An 18182-nucleotide genomic window follows, 5' to 3' on the forward strand; every position below is an offset into this window, starting at 1 on the left:
CTGTCAGATAGAGGAAAGTAAGTTATTGCTTGTGAGGATTTCAAGAGTCTGTAGAAAGAATGCCCTTGAACTATTACTTAGTTCTTTGTATTTGACATCAGTTAGTGATTTTCTTACTTGGATCGTACAGGAAAGCAGTACACTGATAGATAATGTTTTTGTACACCAAGATAAATTTAATCACATAAGACGTTTTCCTGTCGAATGGTTTTTCTAAATATTGATGTACAGCTTTACAGTATACTACATAGATCCATACAGCACTGCAAAACAGTCCTCCGAAATAATGTATTAAATTAAAGATTTAACAATTGCAAATTTTAGGGAAGGCTTGCAACAGTTAGCCTGGGACGAGGTGTAGAGGGAACCTGATATTAATTTCAAGTTTAGCCTGTATCATGATGTATTCATGAGTATGTTTGATAATGGTTTCCCTAAGAAAACAGTGAAACATAATTGTAAGAAACCATCCAAAAAGCCATGGCTTCCTAAGGGGATGAAAATATCTTGTAAACAGAAAAAGGAAATTATCTTATAGCTAGAATGAGTAATGATCCGGAGACAATCAAATATTATTAAAAATCTGCACCACATTAGGAAAAGTTATTAAAAACTCCAGAAGTATGTGCATTATGTCTTAGATTAGCACCTCTGATAACAATACTAAAAGAATTCGGATTATTGTTCAATGGGGAACGGGGCAACTGAGAGCACAGAAAGATTGTATTTCTATAAAACTCAATCAAAAGTTTGTTAACAAAAAGTTAGAAATAGAAAATATTTTCAATAATCATTTTTAAATATTGTAGAGAAAATGAAATCCAACTGTTCATTAGAAAATACAAGGCTGTATATTGAAGACGAAATAATTATGCGATTTGATAAAATTGAATATCAACCCACCTCTCCTACTGAAATTAGGAAAATAATAAATTCACTCAAAACTAAAAGACTACATGGAATTGATGGCATTTCTGACAGAGTACTAAAAGCTTGTTCTCAATAAATAAGTAAGACTCTAATCCACACATGTAGTAACTCACTGAAAGAGGGCATTTTTCTGGATAGACTGAAATATACTATTGTTAAACCTTTGCATAAAAAGGGGGATAGGTCTGATGCTGACAACTACCAGCCATTCTAATTTCTGACAGCTTAATCCAAAAGTTCTGAAAAAGTAATGTATTCAAGAGTACCTTCACATATTTGTAAAAATAAAGAATTAACAGATTGTCAGTTTTGTTTTTAGAAAGGCTTTTCAGCATAAATTTCTATATATCCTGTCACTGATCAGATATTAAATGCTCTGAATAACTAAACATCACCCAATGGGAGTCTTTGTGATCTCTCAAAGGCTTTTGACAGTATGACTCATGAAATTCTTCTAGATAAGCTCAAGTATTGTGGTATGAGTGGGACAGAGCACAAATGGTGTAAGTCATATTTAACTGGAAGAACACAGAAGATTGACATTAAAAGTACAGATAGTTTGCAAAAATCTGAAGACTCCTCTAATTCGGGAGGTTTCAAGAATGATGTTCCACAGGGTTCAGTGTTGGGTTCCTTATTGTTCTTAAGATGTATTAATGACTTGCCACTATGTATTAAAGAAGATGGAAAGCTAGTTCTTTTTGCTGATGATACAAGTATAATAATTACACCTGAGAAACAAGAAATAGCTGAGGGAATTGTAAATAATGTCATTCAGAAAATTATTAAGCGGTTCTCTGCATATGGACTCTCACTAAATTTTGAGAAAACACAGTGGGGCTGTTCTTTATGGCATAACATCTTTGACAGATTTAAACATTGAACAGAAGTCTATTGCTGAGGCAGAATATTCAAAATTTTTGGGTGTGTGCATGGATGAGAAATTGAATTGGAAGAAACACATTGATTATCTGCTGAAATGTTTGAGTTCATCTGCTTATGCTATCAAAGTTTTGCAAGTTTTGGTGACAAATATATCATGACATTAACCTACTATGCCTATTTTCATTCATGGCATCATTTTGTGGGGCATTTCATCATTCAGAGAAAAAGTATGCATTGCACAAAAGTGTATAATCAGAATAATAGCTGGAGCCCATCCAAGATCACCTTGCAGACATTTTTCAAGGAACTGGGGATATTCATAGTACCTTCACAATACGTATATTCACTTATGAAATTTGTTATTAGTAACTCATCATGATTCAAAAATGATAGCGAAGTGCATAGCTACAATCCCAGAAGAAAGGTTACTCTTCACTATTTTTAGTTAAATCTGACTTTTGCACAAAAAAGGGTGAATTATGCTGCCACAAAAGTCTTTGGATATTTACCAAATGTCATTAAAAGTTTGACAGGTAGTCAACCAGCATTTAAAAACAAATTAAAAGAATTTCTGAATGATAACTCTTTCTATGAACAGATGAATTTTTATAAATGAAGTGGTAATTGTAAAAAAAAGTAACATGTAAAGAAACTTTGTTTAAGCTGATATGTTTCACATCATTATGAAATGTAGTATTCATGATCTATGGAACAAGTAGTAACGTAATGTAAAGTAACATGCATATATTTTGCTCTCTCAATCATGATCCAGTATTTTATCGTGATCCAGTATTTTACCGCCATTAAAAAATAAACAGTCAGTCAGTGGTTACCCCAGAGTTAGTCATCTTGTTCTTTGTACCCCACGACTGTGGTTCAGTCTTGGGGCCAAAGCCAAACTTGTGGTGAGGAGGGAGGTGGAGGGGGTGAGAGGAGGACTGGATGTCTGTAATGTCAGAGAGACTGTGCCACCATGTGTACATATGCTTGGTCAGCAAGCTCTCAGACAAGTCGAGTATTCAGATTTGCACGTCTCACTGTACTTGTCATAATACAGAGATGTGGGCTGCAGATGTATCAGTTTGCTGCCAGAGGGGGGCAGCACTGTACTAGTGGAGTGCCAAGAATAATTAGAGAGAGGACGAAGTATAATGTTAAAGAAGGAAATGTGTGGTGCATTTAACGATTATCTACATAGTATACTCTGCAAGTTCACCTCTGTGAGAAGAACCATCAACACGAGTCTACCAGTTCTGCTGGAGGGGTATGTTAATGTGATAGCAAGAGTAATACTGGAAAAAATTTGTAAGGAAGCTCTGAATACCATTTTGACGAAATATAAAAATCCTGTAGCTATACCATATACAGTGGAATTGGTATATACTGACTAGGATATTGCAGCAACTCTGTGTGTACCACGGTTACCTTATAGATTTGGATATAAAGCAAGAAACCGCTGGAATTTCTAACAAAATTGAAATTTGTGATTAAATAACCTCAATCCATGTCTCCTCTATGCAAGAAGATTGCCAAGGAAACAGCAGTGTGATTGTGAACAACAATAAGACAGTTGGAACAGGAAGTTTAATGTGGATTAGCTCCAACTGGAGAGTAAAGATACTTAGCAAATTTTTTTGTCACCTAACAAACCCAAGAATGAACAGAGATATTGGTAACCATTTCACTGATTTTACAAGGTGCCTTGATATGCATGTATGAGCAACTTTTATGTTGTTCTTGGCTAAAGAACACCGTATGACTCCACTTTAGCTACGACTTATAGCTACGAATGTATGGGGTATTTAACCCTATGCAAGACCGTCTAAATGTATTAAACACTAACAAACGGTATTTATGATGAAATCTGCTGTACTCTGTGCTAACCACGTCTATGTAGTGTAAACTAATGGATAGCTTACAGAACTATTGCTGTGTTGTGCTTCATAGTGTTGTGCAGTTTGTTCACTGGGGTAGTAAGAATACAGAAATGTTAACTAGTGTACAGGTAAACCTTCCAGACAATGGAGATCGAGAAACGATAATAAACTGTGTACTGTATGCCTACAGTTTTAATTATTTCCCTGTGAACCATGTGGAAACTTTTAACACAGATTCCAACAAGGAGTATTAAGGTTGGAGAAACATATTTTTCTTAGTACAGGACATTATTCTACACAATAACGTCAAATACAGATATTGCCAAATTAGGACTGACTCCCATGAATATTGTTATTCCACAGGTCTGAAGAAACAAGAAACCATATATCGATCGGACTTAAATAATTCGTTTTAATAGAAGTTGCTCCCTTAGGTACAGTCAATTGTGTTCTCAAAAGGAAACTACAAATAGAAGAGGTTGAAGTCACAAAAGGCAAAGTGGAGTATTTGGTGAAAACAACTGCCATGTAGGAAAAATATAATACCGTATGCTGCTGAAAAAAAAGAAACATTCCGTGTCACCAAACAAGGTATGCAAATTACTCTAATCACCATATATAGAAATATCTGGATACAACTGGGAGGAATACAAGATATCAACATTTAATGGACACACCAAAGAAAAGTGTCATACATAGGAGGACTTACAGAAAATGATGGGTCCAGGGACACTTACTGTATTAGAGCACGGTATTCACGAGAAATCTGTTTATATACCTCCTTGTTTGCACCTCTTTAAAACGATTGTTGCGTTGCATCTAAATGTGGTAGTCTCAAAAAGTTCTATATGCAAATTTCACTAGAATATGGGAAATAGTTGCTATCATACATTCCAAGAGGATGTGGAATGTCTTAACAGTATTACCATGCAGGAAACAAAAAGCTAATTTAAATTGCCAAATGCTCTCAGATAGAACAAGTGTTGCAGAGGATGTATGCAAGCGCAAAATCTAATATTGTGTGGGTTCCAGTACTGGAGCGGGAGGCTCTGATCACTGCATACACTCTGCCCCAATATCGGACTCTGGCATGTGGTGTATCGATTTTAGATGAACTAAAACGAGTTTTTGACAAACAATACAGGCGGTTTAGATGTAGAAATAACATTGTGCCACTTAATTTGAAGGTGAATTGTGCCTTGCACCAAGTGTGTACAGGTACAGAATCACAGTTGGGTTTTGGTGTTATATGAACTTTAACCTGTAAGTTTCATCAGAAATGCCAGTAAATGAGCCTCGTTAGTTTTGAACTGTTGTAGAACAAGTCTTTATATATGCTAATAGACCATACAATTTTTTGGTTTCCTTAAAGTACTACTTTATTTTTGGTTCAAAGATCGAACCACAGTCATTTTTTGGCATCATGTTTAGCTTAACCTGTACATTAAATCAGAAGGCCAGTAAGTGATCCAAATTTGTTTTTTACTGTCATAGAACATCTCTTAACGTATTTTGATAAATAATATAGACAATTTTTGGTTTCTTTGGCGTGCTGCAGTATTTCGGTACAAAGATCGAACCATAGTCGTCTTTTGGCACCAGATAGCGTACAGAGATGGAAACAGTCGGCACTGGGGTAGATACTAATTGGCTGTTTCGTTTCTAATGGCGTTAAAATGCTGGATTAAGATTGATAGAGTAAAATGTTTGTTGGCTTTTAATCTCTTATTGCCCTATTTCCGAGGAAAAGGCGTGGTTTCGGAGGGGGGAAGGAAAGTGCCATGGTTCAGGGTAGGGAAGTGAAGGGGACACGATGACAGCATTCGTTTGCCCCTGTCTGCGTAGGTCGGCAGTCCAAATATCAAATGTTATTTTGTATCAACAAAATACTTTGCTCTCCTTCTCCTATTGTGTTCCCTCTTCTTTAAAGTATTCCCCTCATCATAGAAGATTCACGGGTTTTAAGCAGTGGCATATCATCTGATATTATGATTAACAATTTTAGTGTGCTATTGCTTGCGAAACATTGCCATTATTGAACTTAAAAAAATAGAGCGTCCATCATAGTAACAGTGTATTTACACACATTTGGCGTGCAAAACAGCTAACATTAGTGGATGCTTAGATTCTACAAGTCCTTGGTATGTGGCGACAGGAAGCTGGTAAGAGATGTCCAGGTGTACGAGTATATCAAGCATGTAGCGAGGAGGTGACATATAAGCCATGATCTTATGCTATGACATACAAATTGCGTTTGTTACTGTCGCAGAAAGACAGATATGGCCATTCTGTCGTTGAAAGAAGCCTTATAAATAGTCAACAGTGCTATAATCTGAAGACCTTGACGACCACTTACTGAGGCGAATGCATGGTGTACCTGGCTACTCAGTTACAGAACTAGGGTAGCAGATGTATAAGGTATAAAGCTGTACTGTGGGCTGTGATTACCTTTTGTGTTTGCTCGATATTCTTTTCCTAAGCGAGACAGCAATGACTTGAATAGTGTCCACGTAATGTGAGTATTAACCATACTGCTTTCAAATGTTCGGATCAGCACGTGGTCGTATGAAAGTTTGAGCCGATGGAGGAGGGGCAATGTTCCGGTAGCTCACATCAGAGATGGAATCTTCTGACTAGAGAAGCCTGGATAAAGTGCATCCTCTAAAAGATGACTGCATCGGTAAAAGAGCATCACTTACCGTCCACTGCGAAGTCGAGAATTCTTCACATGTCCCTCGTATTTATGATTGTCTTATATGACGTACACACCTTGTTTTCTTATTACATTATTGAGAATTTAAGTTTAAAATCTACATTGCACTAGTTTGCTTGATAATAAAAATTAACTACTGTGCTGCCTCGTTCTATTCTAATTTGTCATTCTTAATTCTGTTTATATCTGCAGGAGAGATATCAATTTAAAAAAAAAAAAAAAAAAACCAAGAACCGAAACGCACTAATGCTACACATATGCTGACGCATGATTTCAGTGAACAGTGATCTAGCAAAGAAGTAACTACCCCTATTTCATCTATTTAAGGACAGGTATAGGAAACAGAGAACGACACAACTTGATGCAATTACAAAGGAACCAGCTAAGCCAGAACTCCTCTTAACAACATTTTTGTATTTACGTACCTATTACATTCCGTAAGCAAGGAAATTAGAAAACATGGTATAACACCTCACACATTCAGCTGTTTGTAACATTCGTAGTTATCTGCCCATTGTGAAAAACAGACAGTTCTTTCGTCCCACCCATCATCGTTCAATAGTGAGTAAGGAGTATTCTGCTATAGCACTGCAAGATGTTTCGTCATGAATATCGACTGACTATAAACTAAAATGATGGGTTTGCGGTGTGCTCGTAATCCTTGTTTCACACAATCCATTCCGCAGACTCTACATTTCCTTCACCTCCTCTCCCTTCGATATATTCAGTAATAAGTGGTCGTAATTGAGGGATTTTACACTGTAAATGTTATTTGTACAGGGGAAATTAATAAATCACTGTAACCTACTGTTGAACCAGTAGCATAAGTCTGATTTAGCAGTAAAAATATTTTGCAATTACCTTTTAAATATGGAAACTGAAGTGTTACGTGGTTTGTGGTTTTCATCTACGTTGGTATTGCAAATATGAAATGTTGTAAATAGGAAATTTTAGTCGGGTAATATACATACACCAAAAAAGTTTTGCATCACCTCGGTTCCGAGAGTTCTGGAGCCTGTACAGAAAATTGGAACAGAGATCAACATAAACATCATTCCAGCCCTTTTTATTGCTCATGAAAACCACACATTGCATGTTGTACCACCATACAGCGAGACATTCAGAGGTGGTGGTCCAGATTGCTGTACACACCGGTATCTCTAATACCCAGTAGCATGTCCTCTGCATTGATGCATGCCTATATTCGTCATGACATACTATCCAGAAGTTCATCAAGGCACTATTGGTCCCGATTGTCCCACTTCTCAGCGGCGATTTGGCGTAGATCCCTCAGAGTTGGTGGTGGGTCACGTCGTCCATAAAGAGCCCTTTTCAATCTATCCCAGGCATGTTCTATAGGGTTCATGTCTGGAGAACATGCTGGCCACTCTATTACAGCGATGTCGTTATCCTCAAGGAAGTAGTTCATAAGATGTGCACGATGGGGGCACGAATTGTCGTCCACGAAGACGAATGGCTCGCCAATATGCTGCCGCAATGGTGCACAATCGATCGGATGATGTCATTCACGTATCGTATAGCCTTGACGGCGCCTTCCATGACCATCAGCGGCGTACGTCGGCCGCACATATTGCCACCCCAAAACAGCAGGGAACCTCCACCTTGTTGCACTCGCTGGGCAGTGTGTCTAAGGCGTTCAGCCTGACCGGGTTGCCTCCAAACACGTCTCCGAAGACCGTCTGGTTGAAGGCATATGCGACACTCATCGATGAAGAGAACGTCATGCCAAGCCCGAGCCGTCCATTCGGCATGTTGTTGGTCCTATCTGTCCCGCGCTGCATGGTGTCGTGGTTGCAAATATGGACCTCGCCATGGATGTCGGGAGCGAAGTTGCGCATCATGCAGCCTACTGCGCACAGTTTGAGTCGTAACACGACGTCCCGTGGCTTCACGAAAAGCATTGTTCAACATGGTGGCGTTGCTTTCAGGGTTCCTCCGAGGCATAAACCGTAGGTCATCCACTGCAGTAGTAGTCCTTGGGCGGCCTGAGCGAGGCATGTAATCGATAGCTCCTGTCTCTCTGTATCTCCTCCGTGTCCGGACAACATCGCTTTGGTTAACTCCGAGACGCCTGGACACTTCCCTTGTCGAGAGCCCTTCGTGGCACAAAGTAACAATGCGGACGCGACCGAACCGTGGTACTGACCGTCTAGGCATGGTTGAACTACAGACAACACGAGCCGTGTACCTCCTTCCTAGTGGACCGACTAGAACCGATCGACTGTCGGACTCCCTCCGTCTAATAGGCTCTGCTCATGCATGGTTGTTTACATCTTTGGGCGGCTTTAATGACATCTCTGAATAGTCAAAGGGACTGTGTCTGTGATACGATATCCACAGTCAAGGTCTATCTTCATGAGTTCTGGGAACCAGGGTGATGCAAAACTTTTTTTGATGTGTGTATTTGATTTCACTCTGCCCTCCAAACTGTACTACGGTTCTCCATTCTGCCCCTCCTCCTTTTATTCTTATGATATTGTAACATAGGTTATCGGTTGCCTGGATTCAGTGCGATGGACGTTCTGCTAATTCTAACCTTTTAGAAGTCCTGAGCGGCCATGTGTCGTGTTAAGTGACACCGGTTTCTCAGCAAACAGACCAACAGCAAGGACACCCCAGATGGCTGCCATGCCTGAAAGGAAGGGAGAGCAAACATTATACTCTAAAATTAAAACTACTTCTTAGCTGCAAAAACATAATAGAATGCACCAAAGTAGAGATAAGGAGTAGGAAGGGTATTCTGGTCCACTTTTCATCCCATTTATGTCTGTGCCCTCAGGGTCCAATACAAAGTACCCATTATTCTCCTTATGTAAACAATGACATCACTAGGCCTTGGCTCTTACGTAAAGAAATCATGCACATGTGCTCTTCCTAATTTAAATAATGAAATCACCGTTATGTTTATACGATCATAATTTATGACCTTAATGTAAATAAGCTGCCCACTTGGCTGGTGGACTTAAGTAAAAAATGACCGTCAGATCGTTTGATCCTTATATAAACAAATGATCACTTGACTGAGATCTAATGTAAACGAAATGACCACCAAATGCGCTTATTGGTTCTTTATTTAAGTCCCATATGTTTATCCCCTTTGAAGTTGGTGGGATCCTTACCAGGTCAGATCAGAACATCCAACAAAGAGTGATGTGTTCTGTCAAGGGATCGTTTAGTCGGCGCAAGATGTTAAACAAACTCCAGTGGTGGACGCTACAAAAGAGGCGTTGTGCACTGAGGAGTAGTTTAATGTTGCAAAAATCAGAGGAACTATATTGTGGGCAATGTATTACTTACGCCTACGCACGTCTCGCGAAATAACCACAGTGGTAAAGCTGAGGTAATCCGTGGTTTACCACCAACCATATACAGTAAGCGTAAAGCTGTATTCAAGATGGCTACAGTCAACACAACTGCCTACAATGCACTGCATAACATTTGACAGCTAACTAACCCCTTTCCCACCACAATCCATGTGTTGTAGTGTATATAAGGCTAAGCTTTGACAGGTAGCATTGTGCGCTTGTGGGAAGATTTTGCAGTAGACATTTGGAAGAAGAAGAAGACGTACACTTTGTAAATACTTTGGCTGGGTGGGGAATCTGTATCACAGTTGGATGGTGAAGAAATCAACCCACACCTGCTAAGGTATACAATTAGACCATGAATATTCTTGTACAAAATATTTATTAATTTGCATATACAATAACACATAGAATATTGCACAAGCCTGGATACGAAACGGGAATGCAATGTATCTGCATTTACTGTATGTAAATGTGGTAAAATGTTAGAGTACTTGCACAAAAATGATGGGTTCGAAGGGGTTTACTATACTAAGTAATATACAAAAATGTACTTCGACTTAGATCTGCTTAAAAGAGGGTGGTTATATCGTATCAATATGTGGTGGGCTGGGCATTATGCATATTGTTATTCCACAGATTTTACAAAGAAAAAGCATTGTATGTAATAGATTACACGTGTTACCTCTATTAAAGAAATTACACCTTTAAGTACAGTTAAACCGGAAACTTTTGCCACGAAGAGCAACTATAGACTGCTACTTGGACAAGATTAGACTGTTATCAGCGGTGTAAGCAAGAGTTACAATATTACTTTAAACAGACTATACAGATAAACTACTGATATGAATGTGGGATGCAAGATATTTGCATTTACTGTTAATGCGAGTAGAGTGTTGTCACATCCCGGCGGAAAACTACTGGAACGGCTAATCTACAATAGGATCTATCAAACAGTTGACAGCAAAGTGCCTACTTACCAAGCAGGCATCAGGCAATACCGCAGCTGCTGTGAGCAGGTATTGGCGCTCACTTCATATATCGAAGCTGGTTTCCAGAAAGGGCTGAAAACTTCAGTAGCATTTGTAGATCTAACTCCTACTTACGACACTGTGTGGTTGGAGGGACTAATGTTAAAGCTAAAGTGAACTGTTCCATGCCTAAGACCAACAACACTACTGTCCATCATGCTGAAAAACCGATATTTCCGAGTCTGTCTTCTTGACAAAACGAGCAAGTCATATAAACTTAAGAACGGCCTACCACAAGCCTCTGTCCTGGCCCCACTATTGTTCAACCTGTACATAAGTGACATGCCAAAACCTGTGTCTAGAAAGTTCTGCTACGCTGACGATACCGCCATTGTGTACCAAAACAAGCACCTAGAAGAGGGAGAAAATCTGCTCACACAACACTTTAGAGTACTTTGTGATTTCTACAGAAATTGGAGATTGTGCCCTAACCCTACAAAAACTGAAGTGACAGCTTTCCACCTCAACAACCGATTTGCAAACCAGCCACTCAACGTCACCTTCTATAACAAATCAGTTAAAAACAACCCTCATCCTAAGAATCTTGCCGGCCGAAGTGGCCGTGCGGTTAAAGGCGCTGCAGTCTGGAACCGCAAGACCGCTACGGTCGCAGGTTCGAATCCTGCCTCGGGCATGGATGTTTGTGATGTCTTTAGGTTAGTTAGGTTTAACTAGTTCTAAGTTCTAGGGGACTAATGACCTCAGCAGTTGAGTCCCATAGTGCTCAGAGCCATTTGAACCTAAGAATCTTGGAATCACACTGGACCGATCACTTACGTACAGGACTCACCTCACATCACAAGCAGAAAAGTTAAAGACCAGGACAACATTATCCGGAAACTAGCTGGAACTCCTTGGGGTGCACAAGCTGACACACTCCGTACAGCGGCCTTATCTCCCGTATATCCTGTGGCTGAACACTGGGCACCTGTCTGGTACAGGAGTGTGCATGCCAGTAAGGTTGACGTTCAGCTGAATGACACCATGAGAACTGTAACAGGCACCCTGAGATCAACCCCACTAACTGGGCTGTCTGCTCTCAGTAGCATCGTCCCACCACATTTGAGACGACAAGAAGCAGCGGCCCGCGAACGGGAAAAGATTAATAATGAAAAGATTCCCCAAAGGCTACCCGCCCAGGAAATACTGTTCAGTCCACCCTTCACGCTTCTCAAATCAAGAAAGCCATTCTGGACAGCTCGAGAACCCGAACCATTCAAGACTGAAGATGTGTGGAAGAAGAAATGGAAAAACGACACCAGCATACTTCGCTGTGGCCTAGAAGGCCCTACATGCATATCAGGCTTCCAACTACCTAGAAGAACCTGGTGTGTGCTCAACAGAACCTGATGCGGACATGGAAGAACTAACTCCTTCACGTACAAATTGGGACTCTCTGACTCCCAATGTGCGACTGTGGAGCAGCAGAACAGTCTGTTGAACACATTGTAGAGGAATGTTCCAACAGATGTTTCAGTGGATGCCGGAACGACCAAATCAACGCCTCGCTAACAGCACTGGAATGTATAGACTCTCTGGATATCAGTTTGTGATATAATTAGTGACCATAACTCTTGTACATTCCTTTTATTATGTATAAATATTTCTCTTGTATTGTGTAAATATATCTGTAAATTGCATGTGTATTTCCATATGATAAATAAAATAAATATATCTGTAAATTGCATGTGTATTTCCATATGATAAATAAAATAAACATCCTGGTGAACTTGTCGAAAATGACGGAGTTTACTTCTACATGTGGGGGTATACGAAAGATTTGTTTACAGGCTCCATTCTCATTTCGATCTGCTTAAGAAGGGTGGTTACATTGGATCAGCATGTGGTGGACTGGGTGATGCACATCTTGTTATTTCACCGGGCATAAGAAGAAATGCACCATAAACTGCTACTGTTACCTAAAAATACTGTTCTTCTATGCGAGATATGTAGTATTTTTTGGGATATTCCACGTAGTTTATATTGCGTTAGAGATTCATAGTCACGAAACCTCTAGTAGAATAGGCCAAAAAATGTTGTATAGTTATGTATACAAAAAGAACAAAGCTCTTTTTACTAAAGTGATATCCTGCACATCAACATTCTGTACTGAGTCAAATAATACTTAAATAAGGCAGCTATAAATATGATAGCTTTGTTTAGGCCATGATCTCAAGACTTTCTTCGGAAACACTGACCAAGCTTAAAGAAATGAGATTTTAGTGTCAAAACGTAAAACTGGCAGATAATACCACCATTTGTGGACGTAAGCGATCCTCCATAGGATTAAAAACTTCGTTTTGTACTCCAGAGCACTATTGTTAAGAACTGTACTGCACAGTTCCGTATCATTCAGTTGAAAGGGTACAGTACCACCCGACATTGAAAATAGGTACAACATTCTTCGTTATTCTTGTCAGTACAACATATTTTTTCTAATAATAAATCAATTTCAATTAATACAGCGAAGCCGGATACCAGTGTGGGAAAGAATGACAATTTATTTATTTAATTGATCACATGTGCACTCCCACAAAATAAATCCATACATCCAGTTTGGTGAGATCTGTGAAATGAATGAATGTATGGTCGTCTGCTAACCGCAGATAGTGAATGTGAATATATGATCATCTTTGAGACGATCTTTTGGTCACCTTCGGTGGAACCAAAGAGATGAAATTTACCGGAGCTTTGACCGCCTGAAATATGGCTGACCAATGGGTAGCATGGTCTGCCCCCACCTCGACGGAGGTGCGAGATGACCTGAGGAATGGCCATGTTTCAGCACTCTGCTCAAATGGTTCAAATGGCTCTGAGCACTATGGGACTTAACATCTTTGGTCATCAGTCCCCAAGAACTTAGAACTACTTAAACCTAACTAACCTAAGGACATCACACACATCCATGCCCGAGGCAGGATTCGAACCTGCGACCGTAGCAGTCACGCGGTTCCGGACTGAGCGCCTAGAACCGCTAGACCACCGCGGCCGGCCAGCACTCTGCCGCTGGATCTAGTGTTGGTAAGACCTGTCTTAGGTGTGCTCCGCAAAGACAAAAGAGTGGAGACATGGTATGCATGTGAGATACTTAAGAGTAGTTTGGAATAACAATTTCTCTATTTCAGGAACTTTTGTGGGGAGAATTAAATGTCAGGCAGGTAATATTAAGGGGATCGTAGTAATCTTAGGAAGTGACCAACGGTCACAATGAAACCACGTGTAGCAGTAAGTTGAAATACTTCCGAGTGCTTAAGTTAAGCTGAATTACTAGCGTGTGTACTATACGTTGGAAATATTTAAGAAATGGCGTGTGCAGGACCTGAAATTAGAGACGAGTACTTCCACGTGGTGGGTACTGTGTGAGTCTCAATCTGTGTATGAGACAAAGGATAAAGAGAAGTCCTCGTCCATAGTATCAGTTGAGGACTCGCGTGTGTGATGAATATGTTCTTAACATTACTTTGCGTGTTATGTTTCCGTGTGACGCTCGGTTCAAACTATAATACTCTGAGAGAGAAGCAAGGTGAGTCAGCCGTCTATCCAGCAACGCCACTTGGCTTGCATTGCACAGGAAGACGTGCATATATCCTCCAGAGTTCATAGTAGGAAAGAACAATTACGAAGTGGGGCAGTGTCGTGTGAAACTGGGATAAATACTAATTGAAGTGGGAAATCTGAATGTGACTTGATTATAACGTTGTGACTATTCCTTGTGTTGTATTCCATGTTGCAGTGTGGTGTATGTCATGTAATTTAAGTATGTGTGGTTTGCATGGGAGAGTAGCAAGGTAGTTTCAGAGGTAGTGGGTTATGCATGTTCCTTTTGTACCGCTCGGTCTGGAGGAAAGTTTCGTGATGATGGTTGTGAGAGTCGAAGTATGATATATAGCAAAAGATCCACCATCCTATCCAGAAAGTGCACTGTAGCGTTAAATAATTACGAGACCAAAAGATAATCAGCAATGTATCATTCAATAAAACACCAGTAATGGAATCTGTTAGGCTGGTCGCTCAGAGCAAAATTTGCAAATTTTTATTTGGAACACTGAAGTAAAAGGACTGTTTCCTCAAAAAAGCCAGTTACTAAAAATGTTATGTAATAATGCCAATGAGTCCAGTTTAATTAGTGCGATTTGACTATTGCAGGAACTTAACACATAATGTAAAAAGTCAACATTGTGATCTGTATGGAATAGGGTACGTTTATACTGCTGTTACAGGTAACATCAGTAATGTGATCGAAGTTTTTAAATTAGATGCCATCTGACCTATAGTATGTCATTGTCGTGGTGACAGTTATAATGAGGTGCTGCGTATGGTTGTTCGGAATCTGGTGTTAGGGAAAGAGGCCACTAGCACCAAAGTTTCTAACACTTGGGCTGTCCCATTTCTCCCAGCTTGTATATTCTCTGCACACATTTAATTTTCATGTAAGCACAGATTCCCAACTAGCAATTTCTTTACTGTGTACAGTGGATCATTCAGAGTGAGGCGGATTGTCCATGAAAATGCTGTACTGATTAAGACGATCAAGGGAGAACAATCTCGTGGACTTCATCACATTTCTAACATCAAATTATGGAAAAGTTAAGGATAGATCGAAAGTAGGCAATTTATGGTAGATAGTCAGTGTATTTATTTGTGGTGTGTATCGTTGTGCAGGGTCAAATCGAACATAAGAATTTTCAGGCGGGATGTCAGGAAGTATGACGGAATAGACTGGTCGATTGAGTCATGAACAGGAGTCGACAGAGTGGTGTATGTACGTATTTTTCGCCATATGAATAAGGATCAAGCAGAAACGACGTGATGATTAATGAGTGGATAAAGATCGTAGATAGTGAGAGAAGCGACGTGATAAATAGTGGTGGATAAAGGTAATATTTACGGAGAGAAGCGACGTGAAGCAGTGTGATTAAAAAGAGAGATTCGACGTGATGAATCAGTGTTAAATGAAGGTGAGTAGAATTAATAATGTGGAGATGTCTTAGATGTATGTTACAGAGAGGCCTGTGTATGCTGCAATCGAGATTGATGCGAATAGCGAAGGAAGACCAGGAAATGATGGAGTAATGGACGGACGGAGAGCCGAAATACGAATGAAGAAATGAGGACAACTGCACAACGTGAAAGGACATAAAGGGAGTATGAGATCCAGATGGTGAACGTTGTGGAATACTGACGTAAGATGTAATATAAGTGTAAATCTAATTCTTACCATAACGTTTGCAATATGGCAAAAATAATATTTATTTGTTGTTGTTGAAGCCTAGTACGAGTATAACTAATCAAAACGGTCCCAAGAATGTTTACAGTTATTTTGCAGGATGAATAATTTGTGTTTTTTTTTGTTCTTAGATGAAATGGCGCAATTCTAAAGTGGTATTTAGCAGGATGAGTAATCGGAAAAGTGAATGCAGAGGTAAGCCAATGGAGAGAGGTGCCAGAGTGAAAGGACGTAATCGGAGACTGGAACGCTATCTCCGAAACAACTCCATGTGTTATGTGGTTGAGTATAAGGGAGCAGAGGTATGGTATGTTGTCGTGAGTGTGGTGGTGTTAAAGTTAGCTGACTTCTAGACCTATTCTGTTGGTGTATTAATGGATTGAATGAGAATGAAAATGTGGTGTCAGTTGAGTGAGAGTTGTAGAGTAGTGTGATCAATGCGCACACTCCCATAAAGATGATGCTACCGATCCATAACTAAAACATTATTGTGCTTTATTGTTTGATTTAGATGAACCTCGATGGCAGGTCAGGACCTGACATCATGTGGATGGTACATACATGTCCTAGAAATATTGTTATATATAATAAAAGGTAAAATATATAAAGAGATACCAATTTCAGTCCGTCACAAGCACAAAGGTTCATTGTATATTGTAGGTTTAGAATCAACAGTTTCTAATATTTTCACTGTGATAGGATGTTAGAGTAGTCTACTATTTGATATTGTAATTATGAGCTGTATAGATTGTTTATTATTCCTTTTTTTTTTTTTTTTGACACTTTCATGTTTTGTATGAGGGTCGACAGGTACAATCAATAGCACAAGTGTGGGCTGTATATAGAAAAGGGATAAATGTTGATGTTGTATGTGTAGAAAACTAGGGTGTATGATTTTATGTTTTTTAGAAGAAAGATTCTTTTATTAGCAATGTATCTAATAGATCATACATGTAATCAATGAGTATTTAAATAGTGTAAGAATATCCCTTTGTCTGTAATGTTGCGAGATGCACGGAAGGGTCTGACTGATTGGGTGTCGTAGCACTGAGGTGCTACGCAGAACGCGCCCATACCGCTAGCGGGAGGCCAAGCTGACGTCGCCATGGGAGAGGCGACAGAGCCGCGGCACTCCCCACTCCACTGCCGGTCGAGGTACACTCCACGCGCCCGCTACAACAGGTCAACGGCCTGGGGCGACACACACGTACCACTGGCCATTCGTAAGTTGAACCACCCTTACGACTGGAGACAGTATCCCGCGGAGGCAACAGCTGGTGGTTTTTTCTGTTCAACGGCTCGCGCGGCGGTGGAGCGACGGCAGAATGAACGCCGCGCGGCAGAGTCCGGCGGGCAATTTTTAACAGCAACTATTAACTAGTACTGGACTGTGGAGCCGTGAAACAAGATGACTACTCGTGTGTCTCAATAAGTTGGAAAGTGAAGGACTGGTGTTTCCATGTTGTGAGAGGTGGAAAAGATTTTGTCTTTAGCAGACAGGACGACTGTTTTGTTTTGTCTTGACCACTGAACGGTGGGATCCATAAACTTTTGGCAGTGACTTGTTAAGTGTGCTATGTAAATTGCATATGGGACGCTTGATATACTTAAAGAGGACAGTTGTCGTTTGCTGACTAATTATTGTATGAACGCAAGAAACTAAAGTGGGACATTGACATTTGCATTTGTAGTAGGAGACAATTCTTTAATTGGTGCGGGAAGAAGTGCTGTTTGTTGGAACTTACGACTTTTAATTACACCATGAACTGAAAGGACAGAATCGTGGGTAATAGTAGTTGTAGGGCCATTTCTGGACGACCAAATTCGTGTGGATGGTACTCTGAGAGTGACTATGACATTTGTGTTTAATGTGAGATACACTTTACTGCTCAGTGCGTGTTCAAAATGCCGATTTGAGTGACTTAAAGACTTTCGTCCGGGTAACCATGGGAGAGCTTTGACACCGAGACAGTGTTTCTAGGAAAACTATCAGCAACTTTTTGGCCCCAAGAAAATCACAGAATGAAATGTTTCCGTGTGACTTGCAAGATAGGGAATAATGTATTTGTAACTGTGTAAAATTTTTTTGTATGTTTCTTTCCTGAAGGGACAGCAGGTGTAATTGTATTTCATTAACGTGTTTAGAAGAGTTTGTGTTTTTTTTTTGTTTGTTAGTTTATTCTGGGCTATCAA

General features: G+C 39.9%; 1 protein-coding gene across 1 annotated transcript in view; it reads right to left on the minus strand.

The window, feature by feature from the left end:
- LOC124555964 (putative ammonium transporter 3) overlaps window positions 1–18182 on the minus strand; it is a 237041-nt gene that overhangs the window by 78541 nt on the left and 140318 nt on the right. Inside the window, exon 7 of the mRNA XM_047130011.1 lies at window positions 8963–9058. Coding sequence (XP_046985967.1) covers window positions 8963–9058 — 96 coding nt within the window. The remainder of the gene's footprint in view (window positions 1–8962; window positions 9059–18182) is intronic.

Source organism: Schistocerca americana, chromosome X, assembly GCF_021461395.2.
Source record: "Schistocerca americana isolate TAMUIC-IGC-003095 chromosome X, iqSchAmer2.1, whole genome shotgun sequence".
NCBI classification, from domain to species: Eukaryota; Metazoa; Arthropoda; class Insecta; order Orthoptera; family Acrididae; genus Schistocerca; species Schistocerca americana.